Source organism: Aureobasidium namibiae (assembly GCF_000721765.1).
Source record: "Aureobasidium namibiae CBS 147.97 unplaced genomic scaffold scaffold_10, whole genome shotgun sequence".
Taxonomy (NCBI): Eukaryota; Fungi; Ascomycota; class Dothideomycetes; order Dothideales; family Saccotheciaceae; genus Aureobasidium; species Aureobasidium namibiae.
Window position 1 is genome coordinate 274,149 of NW_013581199.1, and position 15,211 is coordinate 289,359.

At 51.1% G+C, this 15,211-nt stretch overlaps 10 protein-coding genes across 10 annotated transcripts; 6 read left to right on the top strand and 4 right to left on the bottom strand.

The window, feature by feature from the left end:
• Nucleotides 1-774: 774 nt before the first annotated feature.
• Nucleotides 775-1,737, top strand: M436DRAFT_64409 (uncharacterized protein; the record flags this gene model as incomplete). Its single annotated transcript, XM_013571245.1, has 1 exon — nt 775-1,737. One exon carries the CDS (start codon nt 775-777, stop codon nt 1,735-1,737), a length of 963 nt encoding a protein of 320 aa, XP_013426699.1.
• Nucleotides 1,738-2,324: 587 nt separating this feature from the next.
• M436DRAFT_48678 (uncharacterized protein) lies at nt 2,325-2,732 on the top strand (the record flags this gene model as incomplete). Its single annotated transcript, XM_013571169.1, has 1 exon — nt 2,325-2,732. The coding sequence occupies one exon, from the start codon at nt 2,325-2,327 to the stop codon at nt 2,730-2,732; it is 408 nt and encodes a 135-aa protein (XP_013426623.1).
• Nucleotides 2,733-3,880: 1,148 nt separating this feature from the next.
• On the bottom strand, nt 3,881-4,999 carry M436DRAFT_48643 (uncharacterized protein; the record flags this gene model as incomplete). Its single annotated transcript, XM_013571164.1, has 1 exon — nt 3,881-4,999. The coding sequence occupies one exon, from the start codon at nt 4,997-4,999 to the stop codon at nt 3,881-3,883; it is 1,119 nt and encodes a 372-aa protein (XP_013426618.1).
• A 584-nt stretch (nt 5,000-5,583) lies between these two features.
• On the top strand, nt 5,584-6,089 carry M436DRAFT_48094 (RING/U-box; the record flags this gene model as incomplete). The annotated part of the gene is made up of 4 exons (XM_013571076.1): nt 5,584-5,679; nt 5,735-5,813; nt 5,869-5,939; nt 5,991-6,089. The coding sequence occupies 4 exons, from the start codon at nt 5,584-5,586 to the stop codon at nt 6,087-6,089; spliced, it is 345 nt and encodes a 114-aa protein (XP_013426530.1).
• A 363-nt stretch (nt 6,090-6,452) lies between these two features.
• M436DRAFT_73372 (microsomal signal peptidase subunit SPC12) lies at nt 6,453-6,925 on the bottom strand (the record flags this gene model as incomplete). The annotated part of the gene is made up of 3 exons (XM_013571342.1): nt 6,453-6,656; nt 6,769-6,828; nt 6,878-6,925. The coding sequence occupies 3 exons, from the start codon at nt 6,923-6,925 to the stop codon at nt 6,453-6,455; spliced, it is 312 nt and encodes a 103-aa protein (XP_013426796.1).
• A 545-nt stretch (nt 6,926-7,470) lies between these two features.
• Nucleotides 7,471-8,994, top strand: M436DRAFT_82512 (DNA damage tolerance protein rad31; the record flags this gene model as incomplete). The annotated part of the gene is made up of 5 exons (XM_013571343.1): nt 7,471-7,492; nt 7,548-7,634; nt 7,688-7,745; nt 7,799-7,970; nt 8,023-8,994. The coding sequence occupies 5 exons, from the start codon at nt 7,471-7,473 to the stop codon at nt 8,992-8,994; spliced, it is 1,311 nt and encodes a 436-aa protein (XP_013426797.1).
• Nucleotides 8,995-9,607: 613 nt separating this feature from the next.
• On the bottom strand, nt 9,608-10,490 carry M436DRAFT_48884 (BAR-domain-containing protein; the record flags this gene model as incomplete). The annotated part of the gene is made up of 2 exons (XM_013571208.1): nt 9,608-10,002; nt 10,100-10,490. The coding sequence occupies 2 exons, from the start codon at nt 10,488-10,490 to the stop codon at nt 9,608-9,610; spliced, it is 786 nt and encodes a 261-aa protein (XP_013426662.1).
• A 390-nt stretch (nt 10,491-10,880) lies between these two features.
• M436DRAFT_82514 (30S ribosomal protein S10) lies at nt 10,881-12,271 on the top strand (the record flags this gene model as incomplete). The annotated part of the gene is made up of 4 exons (XM_013571344.1): nt 10,881-11,240; nt 11,298-11,378; nt 11,478-11,715; nt 11,808-12,271. 4 exons carry the CDS (start codon nt 10,881-10,883, stop codon nt 12,269-12,271), a joined length of 1,143 nt encoding a protein of 380 aa, XP_013426798.1.
• A 140-nt stretch (nt 12,272-12,411) lies between these two features.
• M436DRAFT_48672 (uncharacterized protein) lies at nt 12,412-13,377 on the bottom strand (the record flags this gene model as incomplete). The annotated part of the gene is made up of 2 exons (XM_013571168.1): nt 12,412-12,773; nt 12,840-13,377. 2 exons carry the CDS (start codon nt 13,375-13,377, stop codon nt 12,412-12,414), a joined length of 900 nt encoding a protein of 299 aa, XP_013426622.1.
• Nucleotides 13,378-13,877: 500 nt separating this feature from the next.
• Nucleotides 13,878-14,282, top strand: M436DRAFT_82516 (uncharacterized protein; the record flags this gene model as incomplete). Its single annotated transcript, XM_013571345.1, has 1 exon — nt 13,878-14,282. The coding sequence occupies one exon, from the start codon at nt 13,878-13,880 to the stop codon at nt 14,280-14,282; it is 405 nt and encodes a 134-aa protein (XP_013426799.1).
• Nucleotides 14,283-15,211: the final 929 nt, after the last annotated feature.

The following is a 15,211-nucleotide window of genomic DNA, read 5'->3' on the forward strand; positions in this document are numbered from 1 at the left end:
AGTCACTTCGTCTAACATTCATGTTACAATGATTGTGTCCGAGCAACCAGAAACCAGCACCGTGACTAGCCAACCAGGCCAAGGCACTGCCCATATCAAAAACTGAGCTAGTTGCTCCTCGATCAGATCGAACATTCCTTCTATCAAACTTCATGCAACCAAGAAGAGACAAGGAGAAGCACAAACAAAGAGAAAGTGACGTGGCAGTCTGCTAAACGTCCAGGAACCCAACAGAAAAGCCCGACATGGGCAGCAAACATTCTGTTATGATCCACGTGCAACCACCACTTTCCCACTCTCCTTTCAGCTCCCAGAGATATAAGCTCGTGCCTGTCACGAATCTACCATCGTGCTCACTTATTCACACAAACCTCCGAGTCTTGCAGCCAAGAGTGGCTGGCCACGGACAACATGTGAGGCATCTGACCACGCGGTCACCAACCGTCACTACTGCCAACCATGCAACAACGCTTCCGGCTTGACTCTCCTTGCTATTGAAGATGGCGGTGCAGTGTTACGTGCTCAACAGCGCATACCCTCACCACGTGCGTGTGGAAGGGCAGTATATAACAATTCTTTACCCCTGAAGGGATTGATCAGAAATATCCACAACAAAAGTTCAACAAGTGCAAAAGAGAACATTGAACTGGCAACTTTGGATCACCCTCAACAATATACTTACTGTATCATCCTCTTCCAACCTTCTACAATTCAAGCCACAAAAGCCCTCGGTCTGAAGACCCAAAAAGGAACACATCTATACCACCACAGAAAATGTGTCGCTCTTTCACCATCGGACATACCAACTGCGGCCACAATGTACACCATCCTGCTCTCTGCTACTTCGCTCAACCGCGCAGACCAGTCTTACCATGCCAAGGATGGAGAGATACCTACCGCGAATACTACCAAGCCGAAGATGGAGACTGCCCAGTGTGTGCAAGGGAGAACACTCGCAGAGTTGTGCGGGAACCCTGGACAAACCGCAACAATGGTGGGGATGTGCCCATTCGTCTAAGAAGAGACAGTCTGCCTCAACGATATGTGCCTACGCCTCCTCCTGTATATACACCCAGATACCAGCATGGATCGGGATATGGTTCGGGATATGGATACGGGGATGAGGGAAGGAGAGCAGCTGATCCTGACCCATCGCAGCGTGAGGTTCGCCGTCGTGTTGCAGATTGGGCAGAACATGTCCCCCCTGCTACTCATGTTTCTGCGCCTGCAAGTTCGAGAAGAGAGGTGAAGCTATATAGGCCACGTGAGCACAACCACTCTCACAGAGCCAGAAGTTTGTCTTCACATCACCCCGCATCTGCCTCTGGAGCCGAGAGTCATGTATCTCACTCCTCCAGACACAGAAGCAATATATACAGCCCACGCTCAGAGAGACATCCTCGTTCCAGAACCGAGGATAACAGTCACAGCTCCTACTATCCCCATCGTTCGGAACAAGAGCCACGCAGAAGATCCGGCTACCCACCTCCTCTGCCTCCTGCACCCGACACCAGTCTCGAAATCTCCCAGACAACGACATATATCGACGAAGATGGCTCTCAAGTCACCGAGACCAGCACATGGATATCCGTGGAAGAAAACCACCTCGAATACGCAGAAGAGCAGAGCAGACCAGTGGGATCAAGCCATGCTGCATCAAGTCGCGCTGCATCATCACACAGAGAAAGTAACAGTCACAGTGAGGGTGGCCACGGGACATTTTACAGATACCCATAGTTGTCACGACTACGACCACGACGTCGAATGACTCCAGTGATTGCACTTCTGGAGATAATGGAGAAGCGACCTGTAATTTGGCAATGTACCTGTTGTGAACCTTCAAATGTGGAGGTGATGGATCTGAGTTCATGAGATGAGGTTCTTGCAAAGGCAAAACGCGCCCAGCCGATCTTGATCTGACAGGAAAAGTCTTGTCTATAATGTTCACCTTAATACGAAAGACAGAACCACTGAATGAAACGTACATACCAAAAACTACAGAAGTTATCATTATTGAACTGCTTGTGACGAAGTCGAAGGAGAAACATGTTTTCCGAAGATCAACCACAGATATCTTACCACCTCTTTTCCTGTCAATTTTATCTCATCGTGACTCCTCACGGAGACGTCGATCCTCAGCATGCTCTACTTCAGCTTAGCCGAGAACTCAATTACCCAGAGCTTCTTCCAAAGCTCTCCTGACATCGTGAACCCAATGACTTGACTACATCTTCATCCCTGCTCCTTTCTTTTCTCCCTCATAGCCCTTCTCAAATCCCATCCCAGATAAATCGAAATAACAATAAGACAAAGACCATCGTACAATGCATCTCCTCAGTCTAACGACTCTCTTCTCCTTCCTCACGCTAGCCACAACCTCCCACATCCTCCCCAAACGTCAAGACCTCACCGACACCTCAATCTCCGCAATCGGCAGCGCCCGCCTCTCAGCCTTCCAATCCGCCTCTGCCGCCTTCGTCGCCGCAACCCACAAGCCAAATTCCATCGTTTGTCCTGGCGTCATCGGCGCTGCACCCACACCGTCAGAGTCTCCCTCTGATGATGTGAGGTTGAGAGTTGATCCAAGTGCGATCAGTTTGTTGGAGCAGAGGCAGAGTATCAGGCCGCATCAGAGTAGGGAGGGGAATAGAAGAAGTAGGAGGCACTCGAGCAGTACCAAGCCGCCCGAGGCCGTGGAGGCCAGGGAGACGGGTGGAGTGGGTGGTTCCTAAAAGCCTCGAATGGGCCTCCTGTGTGTTTGAAAACCCAGCTGAGGTTGATATCGTTTGCTGCCAGGTATCATGCCCTCGGTTGTAAACAATGCGTCAGTCCGGCTGCAGAAGGATGTTGACACGTTTCTTACGAAGGTGTAGAGTTGGGCCGGCTACTGTCCTGACCCTGTCTTTTCTGGGATTTGGTTATGCTGTAATGCTCTTGTATTGATACTCATCCGTAGAGCATCGGTCACATTCTTGTCCCGTAGCCATCTATACTCGGTTCATATGTACCACGCTCCATCATCCTACGTGAACTATAGTATGTGCCCTTTTCTCATCGTCAAGACGATAGCTGAGAGGCACATGCGAGGAAGATGGATTCAGTCGCCGCCCAAGGAGCAATTATCTACAAGCTGTCCTCAAAGGACAAACTATTGATAGCGTGCCGGGAAGAAATAGTCTGACGCTGCGGTGTAATGTTGCGTCGCGTGTCAAAGCTGGCGCGTGCAATGGAAAGCATGAATTTTTTGGGCCAAGAGCTCAAGCTGATCAAACATGACCAGCGTCACGAAGAGCTCCTGGAAAAGTATGATTTTCTGGTTTTTTCTGTTCGCAATGATAAAGAAGGACTGGAATATGCCAAAGAACGGCACGAGCGCAAAAAGAGAGAAGAGAAGACGCAAATGCGGACCAAAGAACAGCAAGGGGTATCGTCGCACACCTACCAAAAAATAAAAATCGATAGATCGCGCCTCCCGACTAGTCCTTGAATGTTCCTGTTTCCCTCAACGCCCCAAATGCCCGATAATGCAATTCTCTGTAGCAGGAAACGAACGCGAGGTGAAATCAAGCATACGAAAATGAAGAAACAGGAGAAAATCAAGATGCCGTCATAGATAGCAGCGAACGAGGTTAAAACTCCAAAAATATCCCCAGGATTGGCAAATGAAAGGACGACCAAGAGAAATCGATAAGGAAAGACAGATGCAAGCTTTGCCAGCTCTTGAACTCCTGTGCCAATGCTGCTGTTGACAAACTGGCTGACGAGGAATATCCCGATGTACCACCTTTCAGTACATCCGTCACATTGGTGCCGAGAAGCGCAAATTGTGCATGCAGAAATAGTCACAGACTGCAAGCAAGTCAAGATGCGAAGGGAGAAATCAGGTGAGTTTCAGCATGCCCTTGAGCTTGGCTTCCATGCCTTTGACATCAGGCGAACGATCAGGTTCTGTTGGACGCTGAGGTGGAGGTGGCTGTGGTCGATGGACCCCAATATTCTGCGCAGGACTGTGGTAAGGCTGAGGCTGATAATGATGCTGCTGCGGCGAAGCTGTAGCATGTTGAGGACGTGAAATAAAAGGCGACTGAGATTCGAGATATGCACGAGGATCGAAAGGTTGCTGTGCATGACCCGAAGGCTCGCGCTTGGGAGTATAGTTTGCGGTGGTCTGAGGCGAACCAGGTGTTCGGGCAGCGTGGAACAGTGGGGTCAGACTGCGGTTGCCATAGTGCAACGAAGGGTCGGCGTCAAGAGTACGCTGTTGTTGGGGCGTCTGAAAGGCAGGGTTTGGCTGAGCGCGAGGCTGGGCAGGCGAAGTAGTCGAGGGCTGCAGGTTCAAAAAGTTCTTCAGCGACTGCGTGTAGGCCTGTCTGTCGACCTCTGCCTGGTTTCGATTGGCAGCAGGGCTGCTAGAGGTGTCAATGTCCAAGTTGAACATGCCCTTTGCTTCAGGCGGGGTAGTGCGTCTCTGGGCTAAAGGTGAACTCTTGACGGCTCTCTCTTGCCTGTCAGCGTTGAAGAAGATGTCAAGCGGCGATCGTTCTCTGGAGATTTGTTGCGGAGCAACATTGTCGAAAGACGGCGAAGGTGCATTGAGCTTTGTGGACTCTGCGTCGAGCTTTGCTTGCATAGAATTGGCAGTTGTGACAGGAGGTACCGACTTGGAAGCAAACTTGGGCATTGGCAGGTTTGAAGCGGCGGGAGAAGCGTGGAAGGTCGGACCTGCATAGGCAGCGGGTTTCGCAGGTGTAGCGGTCGGTGACTGCGACTTGTGCGGAGCCTTGGAACGAGGATTTGTTGACTTGGGTACATCGCTGTTTGACGCGGCACGGTTGTCGTTCATTCTAGGCCTGGTCTTTTTGGGCCTTGGGGTCGTAGCTTGAGAGGGAAGACCGGAGTCGGACTGGGTGTTCTGAGTGTCGTTGTTGACGTTGACATTGCGAGTACGCGGCGGCCTCGTATTGCGCTGGGCGGCAGATTGTGTAGGGCTGTTGGACATGTTGTGATATTGAGGAGCAAAGGCGGCAGGTTGTTGGAAGGGAGCAGCGACCGCTGTAGACATGACCAATGTGCGGAATGACAGTCGATCAAATAGGGAGATGTTGACGTGCTGGAACAGCGCGTAAGACCGAGGTGGATGTTAGGTTTGAGATGCCGACAAGTGCCAAAGTCCGAGTGAACGACGAGTGGATCCTGAAAGGCAGTCGACAGACGTGTAGTAGGTGTCTTTCTTGGTTGCTGAGACAAGGAGAATGAATGACTTGCTAAGGGTAGGCGCGAGGACGCACGTGAATGTCGTCGTGGTGGCTGTCGATTGCGCCCGACGTTGACAATCGCACCAATCACAGTAGCTTAACAGATCTTATCTAGATCTCGATCTGACGCAAGCGTGTCCGGGCTCTGAACCGAGCTTCCGCGTTTCAAGCCTCCGGTGTTGGCAGCAGCTGCCTGCACTCGAGAGTCGCCATCAAACATTCACATCCGTATCCGCCTTTGCGACCTTGCGACACCCCACCCACCCTTCGGTCCGTTCTTCGCAATTACTGAACAGCCGTGCCACCACCGCACAACCTACCAACAAACATGGCTGACGTTGAGATGACCGATGCTCCTCCCAAGACCAAGACATCCAAGGCCGACACTGCTGACTCTGGAAAGAAGCGCTTTGAAGTCAAGAAGGTGAGTTATACCTTCACCCGGCCTACGGAGACCAATATTGATTTGTCTGTGTCAGTGGAACGCTGTTGCTCTCTGGGCATGGGACATTGTCGTCGACAACTGTGCCATCTGCCGTAACCACATCATGGACTTGTGTATGCTTGCTTCCAACCACACTAAATCCACACCAGTCACTGACCGCAACACAAGGCATCGACTGTCAAGCCAACCAGGCATCCGCCACCAGCGAGGAATGTACCGTCGCCTGGGGCATTTGCAACGTAAACTCCTACCAACCTTGATCAGTCGTCATTGTACTAACCTCACTCAAGCATGCCTTCCACTTCCACTGCATCTCACGTTGGCTCAAGACCCGTCAAGTCTGCCCTCTAGACAATAGAGACTGGGAATTCCAAAAGTACGGCCGATAAACTATCGCCTTCGCCACTTGGATCGACCACCTACCCTTGCTTCACCGCACTCTACCATGCATTCCAGCATCGACTTCCCGCGATCTAGACATCTGCCGCATATCACACTATACCCCGAGGCACAGAAAGAGCAGCTCTGCGGATGGAGAGAAGAACCCAACCAACCAGACGTCGACAAGTTCGGCCTGATATCACACGACCAAAGAGATAGCATTACAACTTGGCGCATTGTTGTTGCGCTCACGTTAATGAAAGGCAGAAACATGCCATTTTATGATCCCATAACTCCTGTTCAGCTGGGCGAGTAGTTTTGCTGCCTTGACCCGTCCTGCGGACGCCTGAACCCCTATGCATTGTAGAGCCCTATTGCACCTTCTTTCCATCGACTGTGATGTCCAAGCCTGTGACGCCGTTTGATCTCTTTGCAGGCAACCATTTGACGGGATCCTTGTTGTAGACTGGCCATGGTGGCACACATACGACAAATGTGAGGGCGGCTCCAGCGAGTAGGATCCAGAGAGTGTAGGCAATGTTCTGAGTAGCGAAGCCAACCATGAAGGCAAGGACCTAGGATGAGGTCAGCTCCGTGTAGAATGAGGTGGTAAGTGATGTTCGGTCCGGCCAATAGTGATATGAGGACAAGGTAACGGGCGATGTGAAATGGACAGGATAGTCATACTCCGGCGGTTGTCAACAGAACGCTACAAAACATCTCGACCAGGCGTTGACCCTCAAAGTCCTAGGAGCTGTTAGTGTTCGTCTCATCCTTTCAATGTGTCAAGGCTTACAATCTCGCCCTCCCAGATCTTGCGGCCGGACTCGATGATTGCGTCCATTGTGATGTTTGGTTCGTGCTCGAAATGTGTATGATATGGTAGTGTTTAAAGGGCAACAGCAAGCTAGATAGGTGTTCATCAGGGTCGCGAATGTGCTCGGGGAAGTTGATGCCGACGACTCAGAACGTCCGTGCAGTCCATGACCACTTGCGCGCTTCCGCCAACCAGGTTTGGACTTGGTATGCTTTTACTTTTTATGAGCAACTTCACATTATATCCTCCGCCGGCCCATCACTAATCTCTGCTATTGTTCTACTCACTCGGCTCGACTCCAAATATCCGCTCCTCCATCCGATCTACGGCGACTGTCTGGAAATTTCCAAGGTTGAACTCCTGCAAGGACCAATCACTTTCTCCAACCTACATTGACTTGCGAAACAATCGACTTTCACTTCTTTCCGTTTCTTCTCTTCCTGCTACATATACAACTCTCTCCACAGTATCTCCTTTGCCAACCATCTCTGGCAATAAAACATTGCACTTTTGGACCGCCTCTAGCCAGAGAAGGCTCTCAATTCAGCAGAATGTCTATCAATGATATCACCATGCCTACGAACGGCGACATCAGTAAGTCATACGAAACGTTTCTGGAGCGGGAAGGAGAAAGACTGATGGGCCGCAGTGGATCAGACAAATGGAGCGCCACAGGACCACGATGCAGCCGCCGAGACCGTCGCTGCCATTGCACAAGCACAAGCCATGAGCGCCGGTAACGACGCGCCCTTCGACCGTCTTTTCGGTAATGTCGCTAACTCTATGCAGATGAGATCGCGCTCTACGATCGTCAAATCCGTCTCTGGGGCGTGCAGGCTCAGGAGAGGTAAGGATTGCTCCGCTCGAATCGCCAGGAGTGTACTAACCTCTCACGCGTAGAATGCGCTCTGCCAACATCCTACTCATCTCCGTCAAGGCCTTGGGTACAGAGATCGCCAAGAACCTGATCCTCAACGGCATTGGCTCCTTGACCATTGTCGACAGGGAGCAAGTGACTGAAGACGACCTGGGTGCTCAGTACTATGTTCGCGAAGAAGATGTTGGTCGCAACGTGAGTGTTTCCATGATTTCGGAATTGCGGTCGTTACTAAACTTGTCCGCAGAGAGCAGAAGCTGCTGCAGAGCGCCTCCAGGAGTTGAACCCCAGAGTTGCCGTCAGAACCGACAGCAGCGACATCGTGACAAAGGATCAGACTTACTATGCCCCCTTCCAACTCGTCATCGCATGTGATCAGAACCTGGAGACCATGTCCACCATCAACGCCGCATGTCGACTTGTCAACCGCCCATTCTACGCTTCTGGTATCCACGGCTTCTACGGCTTCATCTTCGCTGATCTGATCTCGCACGACTATGTTATCGAACGCGAGACCTCAAATCTGCCTACCGTCGTCAAGCAGGAATCTATGACCCGCAGCATCATCGGAGTGTCGACCAAGAAGCAGAACGGCAAAAACATCGAAACTGTCACAAAACGTGAAATTTACTCCCCGCTACTTCTGGCCAACACCTCCCCCTTGCCAGACGACATCATCCGCAATCGTCGTAAGATGAGATCAGTCACACCACTTCTCCCTTGTCTGCGCGCACTGTGGGACTTTGAGCGCAACCATCATCACCTGCCAGACCAGAACTCCAAGCCTGACTTAGCCGAGTTCACTCGTATGGCCACCAACAAGCTTAAGGAGCTCCAGATGCCGGTCGAGACACTCACAGCTGAATTCCTCCGCAGCTTCTTGCACAACATCGGCAGCGAGATCGTGCCCACCGCTGCCTTTGTCGGTGGCAGACTTGCAGAAGACGTCATCAACGTACTCGGCAAGCGTGAGCAACCCATTCAGAACTTTGTCATGTTTGACGGTGAAAACTTCGAGGGACCCATCTACGCTCTGCAGACATTTCTCAAGCCCAACGGCATGGGTGTACCTGAAGTGCAGCCCACTGAACTCGAGCTGGAGCACATGCAAAATGGCCATAGCAATGGAGTGCAGATCGACAATGCCATCTCCACGGAGCCTGCCAATGGCGAGAACGCTATCCAAGAAGAGGTTGTCGAGCCTCTGCTCATCGAGTAAAGACCACGGTTACGAGTTCACGGTCCACTTCCACACGATCTTATAGACCGTATGGTCTGACACGCAGAACAGCAACAGCAAATACAATCGAGTGTCTGCTCTCAAGGTTCCAGGAGTCACAGATACACCTGGCTCAAGGGCATGGTCTCTGGTACATGAGTGGTCTGACAACAGAAACATCTCAGGAATCGGATACAGATAGAGAAGAAGGAGAAAGGAGCCGGAGCACAAGAAGGGAAAGAACAGTTATTAAAATGTTTTGACTTCGTTACCCTATTTACATGACTTAGTTCATCCCCCCCAAAAGACAGATCCTTGATCTACGACATTGGATCTCAGGGAGAGAGATAATTTAAAACCCTTTGAAACAAAAGAAAATAAACGCCTGATGTGCTCCTCTACTACATCAAATGCCAGTGGTGATTAACTTTCCTCCTTGTTGAAACTTCATCTCATCTTCTGCGGATCCAGCGTGGGCGCTTACAGCCTCGATAACAACTTCGCTCGGAGGTTAGAGGCTCTGAAGAACAATCCCAATTCGACTGAACAATGATAGAAGCAGTGAGCAGACTTGCCGTCACTCGAGTTTGCGCAAAGTAAAGAAACGCAAAGCCTAAACAGTGCCAGCAATACTCAACTCACGGATCTCCTGCAAGACCTGCTCAACTCTCGCATCCAGATTGCCATTGGCATACTGATCTCTAGTGTCGGGATCCAAGTACTGCTGCACCTGAGCCATTCTCGAGTAAGCCTCTGCACAGAAGCGCAACTGGATCTTGACGAGGGCCTCGAACGAAGGATCGAGATAGGGAACGCGGAGTTCGATGAGCTGGGGTAGGTCGTTGAAGAGTTGTTCGTTGAGCTGGTCGTAGGCGGCGCGTGTCATTTCTGCTTCCTTTTCTGTGCGGGGCAGTTTGGTCACGTCCTTGTCGGGCTTTTCGGTGAGGCGTTTGACTTGGGCGCGGACGCGGTCGTAGTCGAGGAGTTTGTTGTTGCGCTTCTTGATACCTGTGGAGAAGGATTGTCAGTCTTTTTCCAAAAGTTGCGAAAAGGAGGGAGTGAAAGGGCAAACGAGAAGGAAGAAGTCGGAAGGGTCAAGACTTACATTCGTTGATGTCGGGGAAGTAGGCACAGAAGCGATTGATAGGGTCAAGGACAGTAGAGCGGAAAGGACCGTCCAAAGCCTTGATGGTCTCAGCATCCAAGTCCTCAACAGCCTGCTTGTAACTGCGGGAGACACCGTCGTTGGCGCCGGCGTCTCCGTAGAAAGCGTCGATTGTCTCCGCAATGCGCATCTGCGAGGCAGTCATTGCGCGCAAGCTGTCCAGGTAGCCCTTTGATTCCTTCTGGAGACGAGTAGCGGCGTTTTCCATGACTCTGTAGCGGCGTTCCTCGACTTCGTAGCTGCGGTCGTGGGTCTGCTCGACATGGCCGGTCTTGACCATGACCTGGGTGGCAGCCCTGTTGACGTTCTTCTTGAATCCGGCCCAAGACATCTTGACGGTTGACTTGACTGGGGACTCGCTGGCGACTGATTTGATTACGGTGGGTGACTTGTGCAGAAATTTGAGCCAGGGAGAGTTGCTTGCGTGACTGAGTCCTTGTTGGGAGTGGCACGGCTGTTGACTGCCTGTGGAGTTTGTGGTATAGCGACAGCGACCTTTACAGGGCTGGGCGCATGCGCGTCAGCGGCAGCGGCACCCTGGGTGCACGGTCCATCAGTAGCGGAAGAGAGGAGCGAGGAACATGTTGCCGATCTGCCGACGCCGTGGATTGGCCATTATCGCCGTTATCACCGCAACGCTGAGAACGTGCAACGCCAAAAACACCTTCTATTCGAGCCGGACCATACGAAGTTGATACATACCTTGTTGTGGTGTTTCTCGATGTTGTCAAGAAGTGGAAGTGCAGTGAGACTGCGCGCAGGCGCTCAAAGCTGTTTACTGCAAGCACAGACCCGCTTCTACGGAGCCAACGCAACACACTCACCAAGAGTCATCTTCTCGGGTATCCAGCCTACTGGAGTACCGCACCTCGGCAACTATCTAGGTGCTATGCAACAATGGGTCAAGCTCCAGAATGAAGCCTCTTCCAACACATCCTTGATCTACTCTGTAGTAGACCTGCATGCTATCACAGTACATCAGAACCCTGAAGCTTTGAGGACATCCAAGCGAGAAATGCTGGCCGCTCTTCTTGCTGTCGGATTAGACCCCCAAAAGTGTACCATCTTCTTTCAGAGCGATGTAGGAACAACTTTCAGTGAGGCAGTGTGGTAGAGCTATAGGCTGATGGGAATGTAGGTACCCGCTCATTCTGAACTCATGTGGATCTTGAGCTGTTCGGCATCCATGGGTTATCTTTCGAGGATGACACAGTGGAAGGTTGGTCCTCTCTTCCCCTCTCCTTTCTTTCATCTTTTCTCTCTCTCTTTTGTCTTTAATCACTGCTGCTTCGAATCCGGCTCCTGACACTGACTGAAGAGTAAACTCGACTTGGACGACAACGCCAACCCCTTGGACCCGTCTACGAAGACGAAACTGAAACTCGGCCTCTTCTCATACCCAGTGCTGCAAGCAGCAGACATTCTGATTCATAGAGCCACACACGTACCTGTTGGCCATGATCAGTCTCAGCATCTCGAGTTTGCGCGAGAGTGTGCCGCTGGCTTCAACCACCTGGCCGGCAGCAGAATCCTCGTACAGCCAGAGACACTACTATGTGAGCATCTTGCAAACCTTGATTTACCGGCTGCCTGCAATGGGTGGTCGTCAACCTAATAGCATGACTTCAGGACTGACCAAGTTCCACAGCCCCTGCAAAACGAGTAATGGCCCTCGACCGACCGACACACAAAATGTCAAAATCTGCACCAAATCCCAAATCACGTATCCTGATAACAGATTCCTCGTCTGCAATCACGAAAAAGCTTCGTGTAGCGCTAACAGACAGCATCGAGGGAGTGACGTATGACCCCTCGACTCGTCCTGGTGTGTCCAACCTCATCGAAATTGCTTTCAACCTCGACAGCTCGAACCACGGTGCAGCTGATCCTGCAGAGTATGCCAAGGGCTTCGAGGGATCGAGTCTCAAGGCATTGAAGGAGAGAGTTGCGGAGGTTGTGGACGGACATCTGGCGCCCATTCGTGCGAGGTTCGAGGAGATTGTCGGTGGTGATGGGAAGATGATTGAAGAAGCAGCACAGATTGGTGCCGAGAAGGCGAGACGATCGGCCGAATCGACAATGCAGGCTGTCAAACACGCAGTCGGCTTTTGAGAGTAGTGCACCACACTCAAGCACTTGGGGCTCTTTGTACATTAACGATGCCGAGGATAGATGGCGAAAAAGCGTGACATGCATGCTTTGGGGTATCGAACAATATAGACAACCAACGATCAAGTCCACCTCCACGCACCTCAATCCTCATCACTATCTTCATCCTCACTCTCCTCCATCTTCTTCCTCTTGTTGTTCTTCGCCTGCTGTTTCTGCACCACATCTGCCGCACCCTTATGCTGGAAAACATAGCTCCTCGATGGCCTCTCTTCACCCTTCCAACCACCTCCTCCTTCGATATTTCCTAGCGTTCGCGCATGAGCATATCCAGGGTATGCATCAGCCTGGAAACGGAAACTGCGTTGGACCTCCAAGCCAGAGTGACGAGCAAGATCCCTGATGTTCCAGAGGGTGTAGGGTTCGCCTTCGAAGAGAGTGACGATTACAGTACCATGGGGAGCCAATAATGGCGTTATGGCTTTGAAGAAAGATACCAGCATTTCTATTTGCACAATCCAGAATCAGTCATCTTGGTCAACCAGGGAGAGGCTAAGGAGAAACAACATACCTTGATTATACCTGACCTGTCTATTAACATCCGTACTCTTACCTCCCACATGCGGGAAGTTGAACATGACTCTTTCCCACCCTCCAGCTTGTTTCTTGACTTCTCTTTGGCCCAATTTGGTGGCATCTACTCCATGCAATACTCTTTGCTCTTCCGCCTCTATCGCTTCTTTATTTTCTTGCGCTTGTGGATACTTCTCCAGTACTTCAGTTGCAGAGTCATAGGTTGTAGCTAGCAGAGCAGCGCATCCATGTGTATCCACCAAACTCCTGCTGAAACTCAAGTCGCCATCGCCAATGGTGAGGATACGGTCCAGAGGATCAAAAGGGATTATCGGGTCTAGGTTTTGTTGTTGCTGTGACTGTTGCTTCTGCGCCGCTTTTTTCTCTGGAGTCGGTTTGGCGTGTTGTGTCGGTCGCGATTGCTGGTGTTTAGGTCGTGAGGGCCCGTCTCGGACGTTGAATTTGGAGCGTCCGCCATTGGACTTTTCGTTGTGCTCTCTGCGCTCTTGCGTCTTGCGGCGTTTTGATTTGCCCATTGTGGTGTGCGGTGAATTTGGGTGTTGATAGTGTCTCTTTTTTTGCGACTTTGAAGATCGAGAAAGATTGATGGCGGCGCGTCATTCCGAGAAGATCGACACGAGGGACGGGCCGCCCCCACAGTGCTATCGTCTGGCCTTCGAGTCTCGACATTCGTGACCTCTTTTCCTCTTTCCTTCTCTCTTACCCTCGTTATTTGCGATCGTCAAGTCTTTAAGCTGCAGACGAGGCAAATATGCTTAGAAGATCTTCACGGTAATGGACGTGAGGATGTACAGCGAGGCAAGAATCAATTAACGAGGCATTGATCTCGATTGCATCCACAAGAACCTACCTATCATACGATCTATATCTTGCTCAAATATGGTTCGATCGATAGACAAGCTTTTACTGCGAGGAGTTTCAGGTCAGTATGTAGAGCGTCCTGTCAGCCAGAGAAATCTACGTCCTATCTTCACTTTGTCGTTCCTGGGTCAAACTCATGCACTGCTGAACCATCATGAGGACTTTCGGACTCCTACATCTCTTGCTGGCTACCCTCAGCATCCTCGTTGTCCTCATCTCGGCCTCACCAGTCGAGATCCCACCTCCTCCACCCCCAACCGATGTTCTCAACTCCACAACCACACTCCCCACGCCCGTGGTTCCCTTCATCTTCAACCCTGACTTCGTCTCCCTCGAAAGACGCGGGCCGCCCGAGAAGGACATTTGGGTAGGCTGCGATCGCGTGGACGTAGGCAAGCACAACTGCCCCTTGATGAAGAAGGCTTGCTTCATGTTCTTCGAATACAATTATGCACCAGGCAGTATTGGGAGAGCGAAATACAAAGATCTTTGCAAGAGGTGGATCTGCGCGCAGACGTATGGTGATTGCTCCCCTAATTCCTGCAACTGGTGCCCTTGAGCGAGAGGGAGATATGCTTTGATTGGGAGACTAGGCGTTCTCGTGGTACTTTTGGATGGTTGTTTTTGACAATGGTTACTTGACGTCGAGTATACAAAGACTCTGTTGGCTTGAGACTCTGCTTTGCGGACGAAGAGATAGTCAGTGTACCACGTTATACAATTGACTCCGGTGCCACGAGTCTTCACCACAATGACACCAGCTTCTGTATGTCCAATGCCGGTCGTCGATCCTGGAAATCTTCAGTGTCATCAATAAGAGATATAACAGATTGTGTGCACTTGGTCAAGTCAATTTCTCAGATAAACGTGGACAACCGTGGAATCGAAATGTTCGGTAAAAGATTTCATTATGCTTTTTATCTCGAAATTCAGAGCCATGGTGCCCTTTGACACTCCGCGTCTTCCTTGAGCTAATGCTATCGTGGTCCATCATGACATCCGGCAGACTCAGTGCTGACACTCGTGTACCGATAGAGGATGCGGCCAATCTCATCAAAACAGGCATCTCGGTACAACCGGCCTGGTAGAATGACAGCATATGGCGCCTCAGTAAATGCACGGCTCGAGCATCCAATTGTGTACACGCGGTTGACACTCTAACTCGACAAGGAAAAGGGTCGGATGCAAGCAGAGCGCCAAAGGCTTGGATTGTCCAAGGCCCTCCGCTCGCTAGGAATGCTGCTGTCTCGTCGTGATACTGCCTGTGTTGACCGACTTCAGAATTGTTGTGTGGATATTTTGTCTCATTATCTACCACGCAAGGTGAGCCAAGCGATCATATTCTGATCGCTTATCAAGTCTGCATGACTTTGGCTGAGTGGCGTGATTGACATAACTATCCCAGAAACATAAGAGGCCACCCTTGGTTGGGAGGAGCGAGAAGCAAGACGGCAGCCAGGAGGAAAGCCAGGGTCTCGTAGATTTGGA